Source organism: Tetrao urogallus (assembly GCF_951394365.1).
Source record: "Tetrao urogallus genome assembly, chromosome: 3".
In the NCBI taxonomy this organism is placed as follows: Eukaryota; Metazoa; Chordata; class Aves; order Galliformes; family Phasianidae; genus Tetrao; species Tetrao urogallus.
In genome coordinates, this window is record NC_136815.1 from 1,065,646 (window position 1) to 1,089,225 (window position 23,580).

The 23,580-nt window shown below is 49.2% G+C and overlaps 2 protein-coding genes across 2 annotated transcripts in view; both read left to right on the forward strand.

Annotated features, from left to right (window-relative positions):
• The window catches only part of ZC3H3 (zinc finger CCCH-type containing 3), a gene marked incomplete at both ends in the record, with an annotated part of 151,479 nt that extends 135,441 nt beyond the window's left edge, over positions 1 to 16,038 (forward strand). The window contains 4 exons of the mRNA XM_079533582.1: positions 3,308 to 3,477; positions 4,761 to 4,969; positions 15,826 to 15,909; positions 16,007 to 16,038. Of these exons, the coding sequence (XP_079389708.1) occupies positions 3,308 to 3,477; positions 4,761 to 4,969; positions 15,826 to 15,909; positions 16,007 to 16,038 (495 nt within the window). The remainder of the gene's footprint in view (positions 1 to 3,307; positions 3,478 to 4,760; positions 4,970 to 15,825; positions 15,910 to 16,006) is intronic.
• A 6,269-nt stretch (positions 16,039 to 22,307) lies between these two features.
• MAFA (MAF bZIP transcription factor A) lies at positions 22,308 to 23,168 on the forward strand (the record flags this gene model as incomplete). The annotated part of the gene is made up of 1 exon (XM_079533634.1): positions 22,308 to 23,168. The coding sequence occupies one exon, from the start codon at positions 22,308 to 22,310 to the stop codon at positions 23,166 to 23,168; it is 861 nt and encodes a 286-aa protein (XP_079389760.1).
• Positions 23,169 to 23,580: the final 412 nt, after the last annotated feature.

The window sequence follows — 23,580 nt, forward strand, 5'->3', positions numbered from 1 at the left end:
TTTCTCAATAATGCAGAAGTCTTCTGCATTGCTTGAGAAGCAAATAAATCAAAATAAGGAGTTAACTTGACAAATATTGTTTGGTGAACTGCCGTGGCAAAGCTGGGCATCAGTTGGACTGGACCAAACTGCAAAACCACAGATGAGCTACCATTTCTGATAGCACGATTTCTCCAGGTGGAAAGTCATTGAATCATAGAATATCTCAAGTTGGAAGGGACTCATAAGTGTAATCGAGTCCAAGACGTCCCAGAGGGCATTCATTTTGCATACAAGAGATACGGCAGAGCCCCAAGGATGGTGAGCAGCAGGTGCTGTATGGGACTTTGGCCAGGGACCACCCTGGGCAGGAATATCCTGTGTCCCTGCACTCTTCTGGGAAAAGATGCAGCAGCCTTGAAGGTCTTCGGGTGAGAAACGTGAGACCTGCCCTGTTCTGTCTTCATGGTGAGCAAAGTCTAAGAGCCGCATAGGTATGTGGCCAAAGCTGAGATGTGAGAGAAGCCACCCACCAAGAGTGCTCTGTTGGAAGCAAAGAGAGAAGCAAGAGAAGTCCTCATGGCATAACTGTCATTGCAAGAATGGAGAACTGGAGGTGGTGGTTGGCTGTGAACCTTAGACAGAATCACAGAATGGTTGAGGTTGCAAGGGACCTCTGGGTCCATCTGATCCTTACTCTGCTCAAGCAGGGATGCTCTGAGCTGCCTACTCAAGACCATACCCAAGTGGCTTTTGAAGATCTCCAAGGAGGAGACTCTGTGACATCCTTTGGTTTTCCTCATCTTGATTTTCCACTCCTACCATTGCCATATCTACACATTTCTTGATCACCTTCAGGGATGCTTTTCTCGGCCCATTCCCTACTCAGCCCATTTTGTTCCTCTTATTTTTTAAGACAATTATCAGTTTGAGATGTTTGTTCTCCTGCTTGCTAATATATGGGGAAAAAATTATTTTAAAGCTGCCCCATCACTGCCTTTTCTAAGCACTTACTCTTGGTCCTTATCTTCAGCTGCCAGAGGTTGGGAACTTATGAAGAAGGTAGGTTTAAAAGGAAAACTGTATTGCCAAACTTCTTGACGTAAAAGTGTGTTTTCTAGATTTTCTAAGATAATGACTGCTTAAGCAGGCTGAGAGAAACATTGTGTTGCTGCAGGAGCTCATTTTCATATACTCCCTGTTGAATGGCATACCAAAAAATTCACATTCCTACCATCTCATGAGACTTTGTTGGAGTTCATAATCTTTGTGGACTTTCCAACATGAACAATGTTGTGATTCTGTGAATGGGGTGGTGGAGATGGGCTGATGGTTGGACTAAATGACCTTAGTGATCTTTCCAACATTAATACTTCCATGATTCAATGAGAGCTGACACCTCGCCTACAGGGGATTGTCTTCAGTGTTGATTTTCCAGCACCGGTTGGGTGGGATAGAGCAGTGGGATTTTGGAGTCATGGCAAACCTTGAGCACTATTTGGAGATGCTCTGCTTTCATGCTACCTATCAATTGATATAACATCATGGAAGCTCCTTGAAATAGAGAGGAAAAGTGCTTGGAGCTGTTTTTGATGAATTTTAGTCCTCCTCCTGGTTCTTGCACCCCACAGAGCTGATGTTGGTGTATCTCTCCGGCTCCCTAGCCCTCCTGCTGTGCCAGCCTCTAGCTGTCGAGTTCCTCTCTCCACTGCTGATGTTGGCAGACCCTTGATTGCCTTGAGCTGCCAGACCCCATTGCCCTTTCAAGAAGAGTCCCCTCACTCCTGCAACTCAGCAGGATTGCCATTCCCTCCCAAAGGTCACAGGGGGCTGCTCCCATACAGCTCCACTTTGGGGGTATTAAAAGGGCAGGAGCTCACCCACATCTTGTGATTCCCTGTTGCGGGAAGATGCATTTCTATTGGTCACTGGTCTACTGGTCATTCTGCAAACTTTCTCTTTCCATGGATTTTTCTGCTTTCTCTGAAATTTGTGCAAAATTTTAGTGTCTTTGCTGTCCTGGAGCAAGGAGTTTTTGTAGTGTGAATGGTCAGGTAAGGCAGCATCTGTAGAACCATAGAATGCTTTGAGTTGGGAGGGACTCACAAGGATCTTTGAATCATAAAATCATGGAATATCCTGAGTTGGAAGGGACCCGTAAGAATGATCGAGTCCAACTCCTGGCTCCACATGGGTCCACTCAAAATCCAAACCCGATGTCTGAGAGCATTGTTCAAACACGCCTTAAACTTGAGCTTGGATCTGTGACCACCACCCTTGGGGGGTTCCATGTCCGCCACCACCTTTTCCCAACTTGATCCTCCCCTGATTCAACTCCATGCCTTTCCCTCAGACCCTGCTGCTGTAACCAGAATTGTTATGGGTTGTCTGTAGGCCACCATAACGCCTTCTCTCAGTCTTGTCTGCACTGGGCTGAACAAACCAAGGGACTTCAGCTGATCCTCATACATCTTGCCCACCAGACCCTTTCCCACTTTCATAGCTTTGCTTAGGACACTCTCTTACAGTTTTATGTCCTTCTGTTCCTAAATTGCATCCAGTGCTCTAGGTGAGGCCACACAACACAGAGCAGAGTGAGACAATCCCTTGGGTGGGGGTATCCCAGTGTTGGAGGTGGAGAGGCTGGTCATTCTCCCTTAAGCCAACCAACTTTTCTAGTTAGAAATCACATCCAAATCTACCTCTTCTGCCTTGCTGCCTTTTCATGTGCCAAAAATTGCCATTTCCCAGAACACCCATCTGGTGAGTTCTGCAGACTTCTCTTTGCCGCTGATTCCCTCTGTGAGCATTGCTCTGGAAACCATAGGTTGAGCTCCAGCTCCTCCTTTGGCAAGGAGGCAACAGTCCCCAAATAGGCACATTTTGAAGCAAAAAAGGGATGTGCTTTGTTCCTTTCATACTCCTTCTCCATTGACCAAGGGAGGTCACAAACTTGGAATGGAAAATTTTATATTCCAGTGTGCTGTCTGAAACTGGCTTTTCCACCTCTGTTAACCTACTGAGACCATCAGTGCCATCTTCTCAGGGGTGATTGCTATCCAAATTTTGGCATTTTGGGTCTGTAAAGTGAGGTGTTGAGAAAGGAATGTGTGAAGGTGTAGCATCTCCTGGAAGAGGTTAATATTTTGACATAATATTTTGATGTGAAATAATGCATTTGATGTGGAGGAGAAAGCACCAGCACATCCTTCTCTGCTTTTAGCAATGAGTTGTGCCACCTGAAGGAGACCGACTTTGGGAACTCATGTTTCTTGCAGAGACTTCAACAAAGACATTTCCCAATGCCTCTCTTTTTTTTCCCTCCCAGTGCAAGAAGAAGCACACGCTGGTTTGCCCAGACTTTGCCAAGAAAGGCATCTGCCCCAGGGGCGCCTGCTGCAAGCTGCTGCACCCGAAAAAGAAACGTCACTCACCGGGGAACTGTGCTGGTGAAGACTCCCCCTCCAAGTGCAGACGGCTCTGGGAGGAGACAAACAGGTAGGAAAGAGCAGAAGAAACTGCATTTAAACCATTGTGTTCTCAGACTGCTTCTTATGGATACACATATCTGTGTGCATGCTGATTTACTTTAAGATGTCAGTGACATGAGTCACTGCAGTGCCTTCTTGATAGAGTCCTTATGGGTAAATGGATCAGGTCTCCAAAAGATCTTGAAGCACAGCTGATGGGGAGGACCATGGGGATTGCTTGCATCTCACTGCCCTATGATTTGCTCATGCCATCGGAATGTGAGTATCCTTGCTCTTAGAAATGTGCTGCCCAAATTTTTGGCACCTTCAGGCATCTCTGAGGCTTTTGTAGAATGTCCACCTGGGAGATGGAGGAGTTCTGGTAGAGACTGGCTTGTGTTCTTGGTTAATCATGGCAGCAACTATGAGTGTGTAGCATCTCTCCAAACCTTTTAGAGGTTGGGGTGTTGGTGATTTGTTGTGCTTCAGGCTACCCCAAGCTTCATCCTGTGCTATCACTGCCAAGATCATAGAATCATATAACTGTTCAGGTTTTAAAAGACCACTATGAACGTCAGGCCCAACTGTTGACCCATCCCCACCATGACTACTAACCATATCTCTGTGTTTCTTGAGCACCTCCAGGGACCTTCACCTCCTCCTGGGCAGCCTATGCCAATGCGTTACCACTCGTTTTGAGAAGAAATTTCTCCTAATATCCAACCTGAGTTGACTTCCTCCATCCTCTGCCACAAGTTTTACTCCTTGAATTGAAACGCTTTAAGTGTCGTGAAAATTAAAGCCAAACTTAAATGGGACTATAAACCCCTAAATTTCTCTAAAAGTCCTGGTTAGAAGGAGAAGAAAACACCAGCTTGGGGTTCTTTGCCACTCTGCTGCCATCATCCCCATCCCAGCCCTACCTTGTATGGTAGCAGAGGGGCCAAGCACTCAGCAGGCTCTCTGGGTGACAGAAGAGCCTTGAAATGATACCGAGCTCACATCCCCCATGTGAATGAGGTGCAAAATAGCTCCTTGCTCTTTTTAGGTGCCCTGTGGCAGCTTGCAGTGCTCGAAAGCTGCCCAGGGGGTTGTTTTCCTTTCTTAGCACCGTCATCAGACATATCAAACGAGCTGAACTGTCATGTTATCTGCACTCACCAGAAATCAGAGACAAGGATCAGCCTGAGATGAAGCCCAGAAATCCTCCACGTGCTGCTCTGCTTCTCCACTCCATGCACTTCAGCACTGCCAGAAAGGGATTGTTTTATTTTCCATTATTAATTTTTTTTGTGTGTATTCCTACTCTAGGAATGATCCAGTTCAACTCTCTCATGATGGGGAAGTGCCCGGACCCTCCAGCATGGAGGAGGATGTGAAGTTTTGGAAAGAAGTGGACACCTCTCGAAGCAGCTGTCTGCAGAAGCTGCCATCCTTCATTTCCCTCCAGTCCTCAACCTCTCCAGGTGATAAGAAATGCAAAGTGGAGAGGGATGAGGATGAACCAATGGATGAACCAGGTAGGAAGTACTTGGACTGGATGTGCTCTGGGCTGCCTTAAATCACCATCGAGGAAAGTTTTTCCCCGCAGTTATCCATGTGTTTTTGTGGGATGAGTCTCCAGTCCTCTAAGTGCTGGCTCCAACAGCAGCTCAGTTGGAAGGTAGGGGACTTTGGGGTGCTTTGGGGAGATCCAGATATGTCCACAGGTGATGGAGATACAGTGCAGGGCAAAGCAGAACCTAATATCCTCATTTTGTGCCTTGGAGCTGCTCCATTGGGAACATACTTGGTCATTTCTCAGCCTGTCTTCGAAGCACCTCCCCTACGAAGACAGGGGAGGTCTTCCTGTCGTAGGGGAGGTGCTACGAAGACAGGCTGGACTTGTTCAGCCTAGAGAAAAGAAGGCTGCCTCATTGCAGCCTTTCAGTACCTAAAGGGAGCCTATATACAGAAGGGGAATCAACTCTTTGAGAGGGTAGATAACAGCAGGACAGGGGGAAATGGTTTTAAGTTGAGGGAAGGAAGATTTAGGTTGGATGTCAGGGAGAAGTTCTTTACTATGAGAATGGTGAGGTGCTGGAACAGGCTGCCCAGAGAGGCTGTGGATGCCCCATCCCTGGAAGTGTTCAAGGCCAGATTGGATGGGGCCCTGGGCAGCCTGGTCTAGTACTAAACGTGGAGTTTGGTGGCCCTGCATGTGGCAGGGGGGTTGGAGATTCATGATCCTTGAGGTCCCTTCCAACCCTGGCCATTCTGTGATTCTATGATTTCCAACTCTGGACATTTTGGCTGGACATTGCTTTATGTTTTGCACTGTGTCCTCTCCATGAGAGGGGATGTGCAACAGTTGCATCTCCTGAACACCATCTCAGAGAGCAGAGTGGGCTCAAAAATTAAAACATTTTGTAGCAGCAAGTTATCATTTCAGCTTGAGGTGAGATCAGGGAGAATTTGATAGAAAAACAGAACAGCTTCATAGATGAGCTGTAATTTTTTTTGTCTAGCTGTGGACAAGGGCATGGAGGTGATGGTTGGACTAGATGACCTTAGTGATCTTTTCCAACCTAAATTCTGATTCTGAAACAGGGTAAGTCTATTGAGTTGGAGAGCTCTGTCTCATTCTCTGGCAATGGAGACATAGGATGAAATTCATACAATGTGGCTTACTGTGAAGGGAAGAGCTAGAAAAAACATCTGAGCTTCTTTCCCTGTCCTTGATCTCCTGCATCCTCCAACCCAGGAGCAGGATCCTGCTGGGACAAGGGTTGAATTCAGCACCAGGGCATTTGCACTTTCCTCTGTAAGTGGAGGCTGAGTTGCTCAGCAGCCAAGTGCAAACCCCTCTTCAAGCCAAGGAGGTCTGAGATGCCTCAACGCTGTCAGGAAGAAAATTCCCAGGCTTAGCAACAGATTCCTGGAGTCACAGGCAAGTAGGGATGACTGCTCAGCTGTGTGCTGCAGTGGGTACATGGCCTTTCAGCAGGGAAAGAAAAGCAAGGAAGGAATCACAGATATCTGTAGAACAATAAGTTTCCTTTCCAAAGAGCTGCAGGGGTTGTTCATGATTGGTCTGGGGTAGGTGTGAGGGTCATAGAATTATAGAGTCATAGAATATCCCGAGTTTGAAGGAATCCATAAAGATCATAGAATAGAATTATAGAATCATTAAGGTTGAAAAAGACCACTGAGATTATCAAGTTCAACCATCAACGCACCCCCACCCTGCCCACTAGAAGATCATTGAGTCCAGCTCCTGTCTCCACACAAGACCACCCAAAATCAGACTATATGTCTGAAAGCATTGTCCAGATGCTTCTTGAACTCTGGCAATCTCAGTGCCATGACCACTTCTCTGGGAAACCTGTTCAGTGCCCAACCATCCACTTGGTGAAGAACATTCTTCTGATATGCAACCTGACCCTCCCCTGCTGTGTACTCAGATTTGCCCATTCCTATCACTGAGATGCATTCAGTGATTTAAGATTCATCCCAGTACACACAGAGGGTCCCAGGGACACAGCAATAGCCATAGCCTGATGGGAGGAAAGGACCCTTGGCCACTGAAGGACTGTCATCCTGATCATGCCAAGAAGATGCTGATATTGTGAAAGGACCCAAATGATTAACAGTATTTTAAAAAAATACTCTAAAGCCAGGGCTGTATCTTAAGGTACTGTGTGTAATGGTCAGGATTGGTCCTTGTGAAGCTCTGGATAGTTGATATCTAGTAGTTGCAACCTATTGACACAAGCTGCCCAGGGAGGTGGTGGGGTTTGGGGGGGGGAGGGGTATACCTGCAGTTAAAGAACTGTAGAGATGTGGCACTGAGGGACATGGTTATTGGGCATGGTGGAGATTGGATTTGGGTTTCTTGGAGGTTTTTTAATGAATCTATGATTCTACTGTAGGGAATCTGCTTTATCAGGGGGGTTGGACTAGATATTCTCTAGATGTCCCTTCCAACCCCTACAATTCTGTGATTCTGTGATTTTATCTGTGATGCTGTTTTGGGATCTGTGCTCTCCCCACCACATCTAGCAAGAGATGCCTGTATGGGGAGCACAGTGATGATTTTCACTTTCTGCGTGCACACCCTGATGGTGACATACAAATTGGTGGGATGGTAAATAAAGAGGAGGACAGGTTATTATTACAGAGTGATCTGAATTGCTTGGTTAAACAGTCACAATTTGAGAAAATGCGCTTTTAATTCTGACAAGAACAGGAGGAAGGGAGAAAAGTGCTGTGTGTAAGAGAAGCAGGTGCAATGAGTGTTTGGAGATGACTTTTAGGGACCAACCTGGGCAACAGGCTTGGTGTGAGCTTGCGGGGTCTTGGTGTGTGTCTGCAGACTTGGGATATATGAAAATGGGACTGGAAAGGAGAGACATGGATTGCTGTCCTCACATGGGAATCAACCTGCTGATGGAAACCCTGTGGTTGGGATGAGCACTTGGTGTGTTCCCATCCCGTTTGCTTTGTTCTATGCTTGGGAGGGTTGAGCCAGAGGGTGCACAAGCATCCCAGCCCCTCTGGTAGATGCATGCAGGTAATGGGCACTTCCATATTTCACCTTCCAGTTAAAATAGCTTATGCTGGAGCCTAACTGGCCTCCCCACGCTAATTGTAAGCAAGCGCACCAATGCAAACCATTCCAATCGAGTGCTAATTTAATTAGAAAGCACCCATTTTAGTTAATTTGTTCGAGAAGATCACTGAAAACTCCTGGAGAGAACAGATGTTCCCCTCTCCCCCGATGAACATTCAGGGGTTTGTAAATGGCTCCACTCAGCCTTGTTTAGGAGAGAAAAGAGGATTTTATAGCTGCAAACGACCCTTTCTGTAAACATTTTACAGCTCTCTGCACGTTTGAGTGACGATAAACCCCTAGCAACTCGGCGGGCTGCAAATTTGCGACCATACGGCTATCATTTTATTGTCATATTTCACGGTCGTAACGTTAATGGAAGATGCTCGCTACAGTCTTTTTTAACGGCTCCGCTGAGCACGCTCAAACACTTTTGCTTTGGAGGAATTCATTGAGGTGCAGCGCTTCTATTTTTGTTTACAGCTTTCACTTCTGGAGGAATAACTTTGAAAACGCAAATCCCTCTTGGCTACCCTCCCAAACCCAAATCCGTGCTGTGTTTCCTGCTTTGCCATGACCATGGAGCTGCATGGGATGGCAACCCCATGATGTTGGACCCAGACATGTCCTCTTCTGCTGGCTCCCAGCCCTTTACATGACCGTGATTGGTTCCCCTCACATCAAGAATCCCAATGGGATGCCATGTGGAGGGTCCCATGGTTCTTCACCACCTGCAGCGTCCCCTTCAGCATTCCTTCCATCACAAGCTCTTTGATTCAAAACTCTTTATTTTGGCAGCTGGATGAGGCAGATGCCAAAACAACCCTTCGGATTGAGTGACAAAAGATGCCCCGAAGCCTTCTAGAAAGCATCTGCTTTCTAGATGTAGGTGATGGAAGGGTTGGGTGGAAAGGAGTGATGCAAAGATAATGGGAGCCAGCACTACAGTTTGTTCCTCTTGTTAGGACCTGGGAGAAAATATTATGGGTAAAATTCAGGGAACTGTTTTTTTTTAGTGTTGTCAAAAGCGTCTCCTTGACCTTCAGCCCCAGCCATCTTGGAGGCCTCCACTGGACTTGCTCCAGTGTGTGTTAATCTCTTCTTCAGTGAGAAAACCCCAATCCTCTCTTTTCCATCCTGGTTACCTTCAGGAGGTGTCTGAGCTGCCTTGGACTTCTCTGAGGATCTGAGTCCTGGCTGGTTGTGTATATGGTGGAACAGAGACCTTGGCCCTCCCTTAGGATCATTGCCTGTTTTTGGAAAGAATCTTGGCCACTGCACCTGTAACTGATCCACCTCTGTGACCTCTTCATTAGGTGGGATCGCCTCCTGAAATGGGCTGCTTCCTACAGCCTGACATAGGGAAGCTCCTCGATGGAGTCATTGGAAAAGACCTCTAAGATCATCAAATCCAACCATCAGCACCTCACTGCTGTGCCCACTCATAGCATCATAAAGGTTGGAAATGACCTCCAAGATTCAACTGTGCACTGGCACACAGTCTTACCAATTCCTGCTCGTGTTCTGTATATCCCTCCTCCAAACTCCTTACATTACCAGAACCCCATTTCTTAGTAGGACTGGGTCCGGGTGGGTCTCCCCAACTGCTGGTGCTGTAGAAGCTCTTTGGTGGGCCTCCTAACTTCTAAGGAACTTTCCTGAAGGTCTTGCTTGGTGCATTACCCAAAGGGTGACAATAGCTCATGACTTTCTGCTGTACCCCTGCTTGGTCCATGTCTCATAGGCACCCACATAAGGGTGAGAAGCTCAAGTTGTGGGGCCAAATCATTGGTCTGGCTGAGGACTGTGTTCCTTAGGATTATTCCTTAGGGTTATTCAATTTTCTTAATTGTAGAATGGCCAGTTTAATTGGAACCCTGTGTCTCATCCCACATCTGAAAATACTCATTATGATTTCCTAGCCTGGACTCAAATGCCTGTGTGTTTCCAATTCTCCAGGAAGGTGGTAGAGTCACCATCCCTGGAGATTTTCAAGTAGAGGGTGAATGTGGCACTGAGGGACATGGTTTAGTGGTATGATGGTATTGGGTTGATGGTTGAATTTGATGGTCTTAGTGGTCTTTGCAACATTTACAATTCTATGACTTTACAGCCCTGTCATTTCCCCCTGAGTTATTTAATGACCTGAAAACCAGAGATGGAAGAGCCCTTTGAGATGGTGAAATCCCATCCCTTCAACCCACCAGTAGAAGACAGATGTAAAATTTACCATATTTGGTTTTACCCAAGTCGTCATTGACTCCCAAACCATAAAGCATCGCTGTGGTGCCCATGTCCTAATGATATTCCTCTCCCACTTCTGTGGCTTATGGTTTGCAAGCTTTGCATTTCACAGCTGGAGTTCCCTTTGGGTAGATGGGGGTTGGGGAATGAGATGTAGCAGGGCTGGAAAAGCTCGTAGGGTTTCACCTCTTGGAGCAACAGTGACACAGGAGGTCAGGTTGGGTTGCCTCCCTTATGACTGGTTTTCTTTTCTCCAAAAAGAAGGAATTAAAGAGAAATGATACATCCCTGTGAGGATGTCCTGCTGCAGGTGATGGGCACTGCCCATCAAAGCACTGGAGGCTTTTTCCCATCTAGATAGAGCTTCTCCTAACATCTCAGCCTTGAAGCCTTTCTTGAGGAGCACAAGTTTTTGATGGAATAGCACCAGGGTGAGTTTTTGGTAAAGTTCTTCTCACTGGATGGATTTAGTATAGTTCTCAGGCTGCAGGGTTAAGTGTAAGGGTAGTTTCCACCCTATGGCATCATATGTATTCATTATCTCCATCTGTGTGTATCTCAAGTGCAATGATTTATTCCTTCCTGCATACTTCCACTGCACACAATGGCATGGGAAATTGCTCTGTACATCACACACAGGCTAGGAGGCAGCCTTGGTGTTGTCCAGGATCAAACCTCCTTGTAATCAGCATGACAGATGAGGTGGCTGGGGAGCAGGTAAAAGATGTTTTTCCTGGCTGGGTGAAAAAATGTATGTGGGATTTTGGTGAGAAAAGCAGAAATTTCTCCCTCCAGATTGTGCATCAACTGGGAAGTGCTGGGACGTATGTTGGTGTTCTGAGCATTCTCTTTGCTTCCCATTGTATTAATAACTGGAATGTGGGCAAAGCACCACTCTTCTGCTAATTGCAGCTGTCTCATTCACCAAAGGGGAGCTCCTAAGGGTTTATTTTTGGGCCCTATACAGAGCCTGACTGGGTGCAGCAAAGGACAAGTCCCTCAGGCTGGGAGAGAGATGGAGGCAAAATGTACCATTGCACTCATGTTTGTCTTGGAGAGTGGGAATGCATCGTTCTAACAACCGGCCTTCTCTCTGGCAAGGCTTTTTATACTTTGGTGGAGGAATTTGGAAAGCTGTTAGCGAGCTTTCTCAATGCTATTCATCTTCCCTGCATCCCATCGCTTCACGATTTGGGCATCCTCTACACATGGAGCAGAGCTGTCATGTGGTCCCCAGCAGATGCAGAATGTTTTTGGCTGCTGTTCCTTTCCCAATCTGGTTCCGTGCCCCGTCTCCCAACATCAGAAATGCAGTAGAAAATCATTTTTCAACACTCAGCCATCAGCAAAGAGGGGATCTGGGGACAGGGACCAGAGCCACCTCCTTTTGTCCCCCATCCGGGGGACTTCCCCATCGGCAGTGTCCCTTTAAATCCCTTTAAATCTTCTCCCCCTTATCTCAGCATCTGGTTGAAGCAAATTTTGTTTAACTTGGGTGCAGCTGGAGCCTCCTGGCAAGGATGTGTCTGGGGGAAGCCTGGTTTTATTGAAAAATATAATGGTGCCACCTGAAGTGTGATTTACTGTCGTGTCCACTCCTCGGACTTGATAATATATTTCTATTAGATTTCCTTCTTTCACTCCCTTCTCCCAGCGAAGAGTGGCAAGTTTCTCCATCTGCCTGACACCTTCTTAGGCTTAGGCAAAATAAATGTTGATTTTCATCAAAAGGAAGAATGCTGGAAGTCCTAATTCTCCAGCGAGGCTGACAAGCTCAGCAAAAGCAACTCGGCTCTGCGCGCCGGGCTCACGATCCAGCCCTGCTCCTCTCTTTGGAAGCAGTTCAATCATCGTAATGAAAAAGGGGCTTCTTATCCCTGTTTTCGCTAACTAGAAATTATATACCTGGTTCCTGGAAGATGGATTGCATCGCTCCTGAAATGCAAGGGGGGGGGTTGGAGAGAGTGAAGGAGCGCGAGATGCGGCCCAAGATTGATCACGCCATTTGCAGAATCTACCATGCACAAAAGCAGAAAATGTAGTTCTGTCTGCCAGCATGGGGCCGACTTCTTGATGAGGTCCCCCCATCCTTTGCAGGAGCAGCAATACGACCATCTCCATCCAAGAGTCAAAGTGAGAAACTGAGCTCTGCCTGCACTGAGTTGCTCGCTCACAGTGTGCTTTGGTTTTATTTCATTACTACTCATCTTTACAGCCCTGCTGCAATTTCTTGTAGAATCATTAAGGTTGGAAAAGACCACCAACATCATCAAGACCAATTATCAGCCCATCTCCACCATGCCCACTTATAGAATCATAGAATCATTAAGGTTGGAAAAGACTACCAAGATCACCAAGTCCAATTATCAGCCCATCCCCACCATGCCGACTTACAGAATCATAGAATCATTAAACTTGGATAAGACCATCAGGATCACCAAATCCAACCCCAGCCCACCCCTACCATGCCCATCAAACCACGTCTCTCAATGCAGCATCTTCATCATTTTGAAAGAATGTGTTTAAAATCAAAGTCTTGCTCTGTGCAGGTCAGAAAGTTAATTGTGGTAGATTTAAAAATTAGCTTTTTGTTTGTTTTGTTGGCTGTTCTGTGGGTTTTTGGTTTTTTTCTTCCCTGAGAATAAATCTTTATTTCTCCTTTGCTAACAATATTTGCTTTGAATTGCAAAGTGTGGTTTTCATGCTGCTGTGCCACTATTAGCTAATGAAGTTTCTTTGGCTCCATTGAGGGAATTGAACCATTTCTGGCATTCCCATCAGATCAAGGATGCGGTCCTCATGGGGCAGCAATAGGGAAATGCTGATTTTCTTTCTATAAGAGAGAAGAAGACAGATTCTTTAGCAGGATCTGTTGTGACAGGACAAGGGGAAATGGTTTCAAACTAAAAAAAGAGGAGATTTAGATTGGATATAAGGAAATTTTTTCCTGTAAGGGTGGTGAGGCACTGGAACAGGTTGCCCAGAGAGGAGGTGGAAGCCCTGTTCCTGGATGCATTTAGGATCATCAAGCTCTGAGCAACCTGATCTACCTGTAGGTGTCCCTGTCCGTTGTAAAGGAGTTGGACTAGATGATCTCTAAGAACCCCTTCCAACTCAAAGGATTCTATGGTTCTCCCATTTGGTGTTGATGGGCAACAGCATTGCACCTCTTTTGCTATACCAATGGGAATACCATGCTGCACAGCCCAAATTGCTGGGATGGTGGAAAACTGAATCATACAGTATCCCAGATCAGAAGGGATCCATAAGGATCATTGAGTCTAACTCCAACTGGGAGAGTCTTGAGAAGCTCAGAGAGTTTGAGCTGCTCATGCCACCATTCCTCAAAGCCATATTAGCCTGCGTCACAGGTGACTAATAGCTGAGGCCATCGTGGCTGCCGTGCAGCCTTCTGATGTATGGGTGTTATATTAAGGGTGGAAAGGTGCTAAATGAGCCCTCTTTGTTTTACATAAATTAGCTCCAAAGCTATGTATCACTGCCACGGCACTGTAGACTCTGACCAAGTTTGTTTACCCAAGTTTAGAATGGAAGAACAGCTCACAGACATGACCTGCTGCTCCCCTGGCTCCTGGAGGACAATGTGTTCTTGGGCTTTCCAGAGCCAGATTTGGTTTGGGGATGCTGATTTTGCAGGAGACCTTCTGAAAAGAGGTACTTTGGATGGCTGAAAAGATGGACTGATGTCAAACCAGAAACCAGTCACGTAGTACTTGTGACCAGAACATCTGGATAGGGTTTGGAATGGATTGTTTTTGCCTTCTCCATGATGTTATCCAAATCAGAAGGGATTTCTCCAAGTAGCTCTCATTGCTCAGCAACCTGTGGAGAAGCTCCTTTTCCCTTCCATGTTCATTTCAGTGTCTTGTCCTCTCTCAAGTTAGCCACCATGCTTCTGCCTCCCTGTAGGAAAGTTCTTGCCCTGCAGGTAGAACCCTGTAGCCATGAGAAACTCTGCAGAAAGGTACATTCTATTGCCATCAAAACAGAGGAGGACTTCACACTGACCACCATAGTCATGAAGCGTGCATGGGATTGTCCTACAAAAGGGTCATCTCCAATAGGGTCATCATGGGGTTTCAGCTTTATAGGAGTATGTGGACTCTCTTTAAGGCGTGCTGGGCATACTGAGGCATGGTTTGTTTTCCTCCGTTCCCATCCCTTGTTGCTGCTTTGCTTTCCATCTGTCTCTCTCGTACAGTAAGCACCCCAAAAAATGTTTGTTCACCTGCTCTTCCAAGGGAGTACAGGATGGAAAATAGCGAGGAGGTTCTAGGGAGACTCAAAACCCAGAGCTTTGGGAGCAGAGCAGCAGCTGGAAACCCGGAGCAGAAAGTCCCTGCTCAAACCAAAGCTGAGCTTGTTTATGGTGTAAATACCCTAAAGAGGCATTGCTTTCTACATATCTCCACATTTGCTTTCCAAAACAACACTCCAAAGCACCCTAGGATACTCAGGGATGGCTGAATATCCCTCTCAAATCCTTGCATAAGAGCATCCTCCAGCCCTGTGTGCTGGGACCCAGCTAGATGGCAGCAGCACTCTCCGGAGCTCCAGAGCTATTCTCATCTCTGTACTCGCACAGGCTGAATCCCCAAACCCCCTCCTGACTTCACGGGCAGAAGCGATTTATCACCGGGCTTGTCATCACGGGGTCGTGAAACCCATCAGCTATGCAGCCCCAAATCCCCAGGCAGGTTTTTTTTTGGTTATCATTTTTCCCTCTTGCTCTCTCGTCATTGCCGTTCGGTGACTCGGATGGCTGCAGGTGCCTCCGAGCACATTTGAGTCATGGGTCCCTTTCCCCCTGCATGTCCCATTTCAGGAGGTTGGACCTGGAAGATCCTGAAGGTCCCATGCAGTCAAACCCACTCTCTGTCTCCAGGGTGATAGGAATGTCCCCAAAGCTTTTCACCAGAGTGCCAAGTGTGAGTTAACCTCTCGCTTGCTGGTGCTCTTCTCTTTGCCCCAGAGCAGTCTATGACCTTCCACCTTATGCTGCAGCTTAAAGATTCAACTGCTTTATGTTTTGACCATAATTTTGGGAGCTTACAACAAATTCAGTTCACTGCGATGTAGTGAGAATCACAGGTGCCTTCCTTCCATGCTGCTTGCTGGTGGCTGAGGATGCTCAACAGGGATTTGGGGAACCAGTCAGCTCCGTCCTGGCCACCCCAAATCTGGGTTAGCAGGGAAACACATCCCCAGAGACAAGGACACCAGTCCACACTGTGGGGGGACGTGTGCCCTCGATAGCAGCTGGCAGGGCAGTGGAAGAGCATCACCCAACCCCAAGCTGCAAAAAGCCCCGCTCACACCAAAGCCCATTTTAGATGAGGTCTCAATTTTGGGGCACACTCTCCTTCAAGGAAGGGCAGTTCCAGTGGGAAAGTCATAGAATCATTAAGGTTGGAAAGACCGATATGATCATCTAGTCCAACCATCAACCCATGGGCAGTTGGGCAGAGAGGGCAGGAACTCTGATGACATTCTCCTCTTTTTGTCCCTTTCTCCTTCCAGGTGGCACCAAATGGAAAAGAACCTCAATGTGGGTGACCTTACAGGACTCAGAAAGCACCACTCTGGAGGAGGGAAGTAGTAGAGGTGAGACCTTTTCCCATGCCACCTTCCAGAGGTGGAACACAAAGCCTTAGAGGCACCGTGGGACGCAATTCCACCTTTTTGCTTTTCTCCTTTTCAGGCAAACAGCTGCAAATCAAGCCCAGGCTGTGACCGTTGTCCCCGTGGCAGCTGACCAGCTCAGGAAACACTGAGCCAGGCATTGCCTGGCACCTACCTCAGGACACCGTGCTGGGACATGGCACCTTCTTTTTGTTGTTCAATTTTCTGGGATATTGTTTCACCAGAGAGCCTGGCAGTGGCATGGAGAAGCGTTCCCTCAGCCCAGCACCTCAGGGAGGTGGTTTTGTTGAAGTATTTTAAGTTTGGGAATAAATTCTGGTTTAAGTTGGTTTATTTAAGGCTCCTGGGGAGGATGAAGATTGGAGATGTTCAACCAGCCAGGCACATGGACACTGCTTGGGTGTAGGATACAAGGTAGGATACTCTTCCAAGCATCCTTGGTCATATGCCTGCATCCACACCCCTTGCTCTATTTGGGATGAGGTACCTGCAGATCTCAAGTCATCATGGTAAGGTGTAGCATGACACGAAGTTCCCACATAGGTTGGAGTTTCCATGCCAAAAGCCAGCCTGCATCCTGGTCCATCCCTTATTTTCAGGAGCAGCACTGAGCTCAGACCATTGCTACGTGTCCCAACGGGTTTTGCTCTCCTGGAGATCCAAACTAGCTTTTTTCAGGGTCTTTGGACCCCTGTGAATCCACATGGAAGCAAAAGCAGCTCCCAGCCTGGTAGGAAATAACAACAGCAGTGTAACTGCTCAGCACAGCACAACCTCAGTGCTCAACTGCTGTCCCTCATGCATTATTAATCTGATATCTCACAGCATCCTATCTCCTAGGGGGATGCCTGTTCATCCTGACCCTTGATGCTCCCCTGCACCAGCCCTGATCCGTGTGACAAGTTGTGCCAATCTCAGGTCTTGGTTCACCTCCTCCTGTAGAGCAACGAGTTGGTGAAAGATGGATCATGGCTCTCATTGCTGCCATTGTGCAGATGGATGGAGGCACTGATGATTGTTGATAGTGCTCAGTCTGTTGGCCAGGTTTTGGTTTTCCTGCTCCATGCCTTTATCTCCATGATTTAAAGGCGTGTGGAGAGCCCTCTGCCAAGCAGGTTTCTGCTGGCTCTGCAGTTTTTGAAATGCTGCCGTGATTTTTGCATCCATGGATTCAATTTTCAGAGCGGTTTTGGGTGGTGGATGCTGCTCCCTGACACGGAGGACAGGTCAACCCTTGCCAAGAGGTGTCAGGAGGCATGATTTGCTCATCTGTGTCCTTAAATAGCAAGATTTGCCTATCTGATAGGCAATACCTTAGGACAAACTTTATTTTGAGAGCCCTGCAGGGAAAATGCAGCAGCATTATACAATTCAGGACTGCGTGCCCCATAGGGGCAGTGCCACAGTTCTACATGCACGTGCCAGTCTTTGCACTGCAAACGCATTTTGCTTGGTCCCGATGCTCATGGCATCACCCCACTCATCCCAGTGGAGCTCGGATGAACCCGTGAGCCCCCACCTCTGGCATTTCCAACAAGAAGACAGTGGTGGTGCCAGCTCTGTTGTCTCCAGGGAGCAGGCACCCAGGTGTGCTTGGTCATGGGATGGGTGACAATGTCACCGTGTCGCCGCAGGCTCAGGTGTACAACAGCTCCATTAAAGCTGATGGCTGCATTTTTACACCCAGAACATCCCCCAGAGGAGCTGTGTGTGTGTGCACCCCATAGAGGGTAGGGGCAGAGACTGAAAGGCTCCCCCCTGCCCAGCTCCTAAAGGGAGGGAGTGATGGGATTTATGGTAGGCAGAGCCCCCGGGTCGTGTTTCACCCCGACACATGGCTCGGGTGACTTGGGGCATGGCAGGCCACCAAAGGCACCGTGTCATCGATGCTTGTCACCTCTTGAAGAAGGGCAGAGAAATTAAGAGTGGGGGACCCTATTGCTCCACCCTTCTTCTGCTTTCTGCACCGATTTCGTGTGACCGTCTCTATGGGAAAATTCAACCAAGCATTGTGTATGGAGTTCCTCGTTGTTTTTTTTGTTTTTTTGTTTTTTTTTTTTAATAAAGTTGTTGTCGTCCCCGTTGTTACTAAATGTCTTTTATTAACTTGTGCTGTTTTGTATTTAAATAAAAGAGTTTCTGCCTGGAGCTTTGCTCATCTTTCAGCATTATGACTCTACTGGAGTCATGCATTGAGTGGGAAATGGGCACAAATGTCCCACGTTGTTCCCTTGAGGAAGCTGAACACGAAAATGCAAATCTTCCAACTTCTGGGTTTTTATGTAGTACCCCCACTCCAATCTGAAAATTCAGATATTTGGAGAAATTTCTTCTCAGAACGAGTGATCATGCATTGGAACAGGCTGCCCATGGAGGTGGTGGAGTAACCATCTCTGGAAGTGTGCAAGAAACACGGTTTCCTCATCAAAAACCTGAATTCACCAATAATGATGAGTGGCAAGGTCCCCAGGGATGGCCATTGCAAGGTGACGGTGGCCAGGAGCGTTGAAGCACTCGGCGATGGGCACGGCAGGGTTTTATCCATGCCTCTTGGATGCTGCCTTAGGGTGAGAAAGCGTTGCATGAGCTCGGCCCTATGGGGACAGCAGAAGGAGGAGGGAGGAGGGATACGGAGCAGTGTTTCTGGAGGGCACCGTAAACATTTCCTGGAAAACCCTCAGGCACGATCCAGGGCTGCTGGCACAGCTCTTGGTCCCCTGCTGGGGAAGCAGGTGCCAGGGTAGCATCTCCCTCGAGCTGCCCATCATCACTGTGGCTGTCCCCAGCCCTCCTCCCCCCTGTCCTGTCCCCATGTCTTCACACAATTTTTAACCTTAGCAGGATTATTTTTGACCCTTCCCTCGGGTCAGATCTGTGCTTAGCGATGGCTAAGGGACGGTCACCAGGATGGTGCCATCACTTTCGGGTTGCACATCCCCTCTGTAACCCCACTTCTGCAGCCTGCCAAATCCGACAGCAATTTGGGGAAACTGAGGCAGCGCTGACACGGGATCGTGGTGCCCATCCATACTCCAAGGGTTAAAGGGCCACAAGAGCTAAAAGCAAAGGGTGACGCGATCCCGCTGCCATCCCGTGCCCTCCAACCTGGTTATGTCACTCGACCGCCTGCGAGTAAACTTAGATGACCAACGTGACGTGGTGGGGAGGGAAGGGATGGGGCTAAAAATACCGAGCGACGGCCCCGCTTGGATCCTGGCCTGATCCTAATCCCTCCGTGGCTCCTGTCCACTGCTGGTGATTCCAATTGGGTACCCCAAGGATGCTCATGGGAGGTGGCACCCACTGGGTTGTGGCAAATCCCAATGACACCACATTACAGGTTGTGGAGTTGTTGCAAACTGTGTTTTCAATTTTGGGGGCATTTTTCCATGTTGCTGCAGGTAGTTTTCAAGCTGGAAGAGCACAAGAAAACATGGTTGAAACACCCCACAAGATGCATTTTTATTATTGCACTACATCCTTTCTTGCATCCTCCCCCACCTTTATATCACCTCCGTCCCATAGCCCCTGTGCACTGCAGTCCATAAAATCATCTTTTGACTTTTAGAAGTATTTATAGATACTGGATGTATTGGTAGATATTGGGGATATTGATAACACATGGAGAAATATGAATGGCCCTTGGTTTTAACTGTTTGGGATGCAGCAGATTTTCTTTGCTTTGCCTCCTCAACAAACAAAAAAACCCTTTTGCGTTAATTCAGCCCTGCCTGTCAGCAGGAAAAATGGGAAAAACAGTGTCTCCATCCCCAAATCCTCACACTGGGGGTCTCTGCCAGCCCAATGGGTGAGTGTGGATGGAGGGGGTGGATAGAGGTGGTCCACCCTTGGGGTCAGGCTGTGGTGGTGTAAGTGGCATCCTCGTGGGTGTGGATGGAGAGGACCCCATAGGATGGAGGTGGTTCACACTTGGGCCATGGTGGCATCCCTGTGCCTCAGTTTCCTTTGGACACATTGTGCCATGTGCTTTATCCCTGGCTCTGGTGTGCATCTCCACACCAACCCTAATCCCTCTAACACCACCCTTGACCCCGTTATCATCAATCCCAAAGCTTTCCAAGTGCTGGGGCTCCCCAAACACCCCCCACCCTCCTCCCTCCCACGTTGCAGCCCCACCAGCCACGAGGTGGCAGGGCTGGGAGCAGCGTCCACACCTGGACCACATTCCAAAGGATGCTCAGCACCCCACAGCATCCCAACACGATGGGATCTCATGCACTGGGGTCCACCTTCACCCTGTAACCCCTACATTCACCCTATAACATTTGCATTCACCCTATAATCCATTTGTTCACCCTATAGCCCCTTTGTTCACTCTACATTCACGCCTCAAAGTGATGTCACAGCTCCAAGATGCTCAGGTTGACTTTTTGGTGCTTCTCACCCTGATTTTACCTATGTTTTTTTCCACCTGGAAGACCCAGTGAAGATCCATAGTGCCAACTTTGCACCAAACGAGCAAAAAATCAGCCTGACGCCCATTCATTGAATGCAGGGATTGGTGTTTGCATTCTCCCTAAAAAACAACAGATCATGGGAAAATCCAAAAAAAGAATTCAAAAAATTCTAACTAAGGCATTGTGCAAGTGTAGCTGTGCCATGGGAAGGATGCTAAGCATTCCCCCCAGTGGGAACAGCGAGCTAGGAGGGGGCTGCCCCCATGTTTGTTATCTGATATCTGTGGGATGAAAGGGACAGTGAGACATCCTGTGAAATTTGGGTTGAATAAACCACATTTTCGTTTTTCCCCTCATTCTTTTGGGGTTCTCAGATGGAAATTGAGGGATTTGTTTTGTTTTGTTTTGTTTTTTCCATCATTACGATCCTTGCAGCTTGCTTGGGGTGGTGGCTGGGAGCTGTGAGGGTGAGGACACGGGGGTGCCTATAGAGGGTGCCTATAGGGGGTGCCTATAGGGGGTGGTACCATAGGGGAAAGCTCTACGCCACCCTCCTGGGGGCTCCTGCGGGGCTCCCGCGGGCAGCGCCGAGCTCCCTCCTTTCATTGATTGACAGCCACCCAGGGACGTTGCCATGGGAATATGTAAATATCCTCGGGCGGTCGCCTCTATGATTGGCTGGCGGACCCTAAGACCCGCCTTAGGGGCGGGTATAAAGGGGCTCTCCCCATATATAAGGCGGAGGGCTCCATTCAGCGCTGTGCCGCGGAGGGTGCGGGCGGGGAGAGGGTAGGCGTGCGTTCCCCGCCCCCCCGTGTTGTCTGGGGAGGGGAGGAGAAAAGAGGAGGAGGAGGAGGAGGAGGAGGAGGGCAGAGGAAGGCTCACAGCCCCGGGGAGGTGGGGCTGGGGCAGGTGCCAAGGGGAAGGCAGGAAGGGGCGGGCAGGGCGCTGCCCCGTTGCTCGCCAGTGGGAGGCAGCGGAGGAATCGCAGAGAGCTCCGGGCATCCCGCACTGAGAGACCCGTGGTGCGCTTCGCTCCCGGGTGAAAGCTGGGGTTGAGCTCCTGTGCGTGGCTGTGGGGAGACGGAAAACTCCGTCGGGAGTGGGCGGTCGCAGAGCGGGACCCCAGCAGAGGTTCGGCGGAGTTGGGCTGAAGTCCGCGATAAGGCAGCGTCGGAGGTTCTTCGGAGTCAGGCTGCATCTTGGAACAGAGCCTCTAAGAACCGTTTCGTCGGAGTTGGGACTGAAGTCGGCAGCAGAATCCCGTTGGACGTTCCTCGGTGCCGGGCTGAAGTCGGCGACAAAACCCCACAGGAGGAGATTTCCCGGTGTTGAGCAGAAGCGAAACACCGTCGGAGCTCCGCTGGAATTTGGCTGAAGTCAGCGACAGAACCCTATCAGAGGTAGCCGGAGTTGGACTGAAACAAAACTCCATCGGAGTTTCCCCGGAATTGGGCTGAATCCTGGAGCGGAGTCCCCAGGAACGGTTCCATCGGAGGTTTTCCCCGGAGTTGGGTTGAAGCAAAACCTCGCTGGAGGTTTCCCGGAGTTGAGTTGAAGAGAGCAACAAAACTCCGTCAGAGGATCCCCGGAGCTGGACTGAAGTCGGTGACAAAGACCCGCTGGAGGTACTCGGAGTTGAGTTGAAGCAGAACCCCATCGGAAATTCCCAGGAGCCGGGGCTGAAGCCGTTGGCAAAACCCCATTGGAAGTTCTCTGGATTTTGGCTGCATCCCGGAGCCGAGTCCCTAAGCACTGTCCCGTCAGAAGCGCAGTGAAGCCCTCATCGGAGCCTGAAAGGACAAGGGGGAGGGGGGGGGGAACCCAAAGATTTCCGCCTCGGACAGCCCGACCTCACCCCATTGCGGAGCCTCAGCGGAGGTTCCCTGCTCCCAGCCCCGCTGCAAGCGGCGGGGAACCTTTTCCCCTCCATGGACTGAGATGGCCTCGGAGTTGGCCATGACCGCGGAGCTGCCCACCAGCCCCCTCGCCATCGAATACGTCAACGATTTTGACCTGATGAAGTTTGAGGTGAAGAAAGAGCCGGCGGAGGCCGAGAGGCTGTGCCACCGCTTGCCTGCTGGTTCTCTTTCTTCCACCCCTCTCAGCACCCCGTGCTCCTCCGTGCCTTCCTCGCCCAGTTTTTGCGCTCCCAGCCCCGGTGGGCAACCGAGTGCTGGTCCCACCGCCGCTCCCCTGGGCTCCAAACCGCAGCTGGAGGAGCTGTATTGGATGTCGGGCTACCAACACCACCTCAACCCCGAAGCGCTCAACTTGACCCCGGAGGATGCTGTGGAGGCTTTGATCGGCGCTCCGCACCACCATCATCATCACCATCAGAGCTATGAGTCGTTCCGGCCTCAGCCCTTTGGGAGTGAGGAGCTGCCCCCGGCAGCCCACCACCACAACGCCCACCACCACCATCACCACCACCACCTGCGCTTGGAGGAGAGGTTTTCCGACGACCAGTTGGTGAGTATGTCGGTGCGGGAGCTCAACCGGCAGCTGCGGGGATTCAGCAAGGAGGAGGTGATTCGCCTCAAGCAGAAGAGGAGGACCTTGAAGAACCGCGGCTACGCGCAGTCCTGTCGCTACAAGCGGGTCCAGCAGAGGCACATCCTGGAGAACGAGAAGTGTCAGCTCCAGAGCCAAGTGGAACAACTCAAGCAAGAAGTTTCCCGTTTGGCCAAGGAGCGGGATCTGTACAAAGAGAAGTACGAGAAGTTGGCGGCGCGGGGCTTCCCCCGGGAGCCATCCCCTCCCGCAGCCCCAAAAACTACCGCCGCTGACTTCTTCATGTGAGCCCGGGGTGGGGTGAAGCGGGGGGGTGACATTGCAATGCCCCTATATTCCTCCCCCCCTCCCCCCCCGATGTGGGGAGAGCAAACGATCTGCTTGTATAAAAATATATATATATATTATTTTCTTCTGAAAAGTTGTTCCGAAAATGCGGGGAAAATGGGACCCCCCCCCCCCTCCCCAGCCCCATCAGGACTTAGACTGGAAAGGGAGGGGGGGGGGGGGGTCCCGGGGAGGGGGACGCATCCCATAGACCCCCGTGTGGGGAGGGGGGGACATGTCCTATAAACCCCTTATCCAGGGAGAGCAAACAATCTGCTACTGTATTGTAATAAATATTTTCTTGCGAACAAATGGGGAAATGGGACCCCCCCACACACTCCCCAACCCCATCAGGACTCGAGCTGGAAAGGGG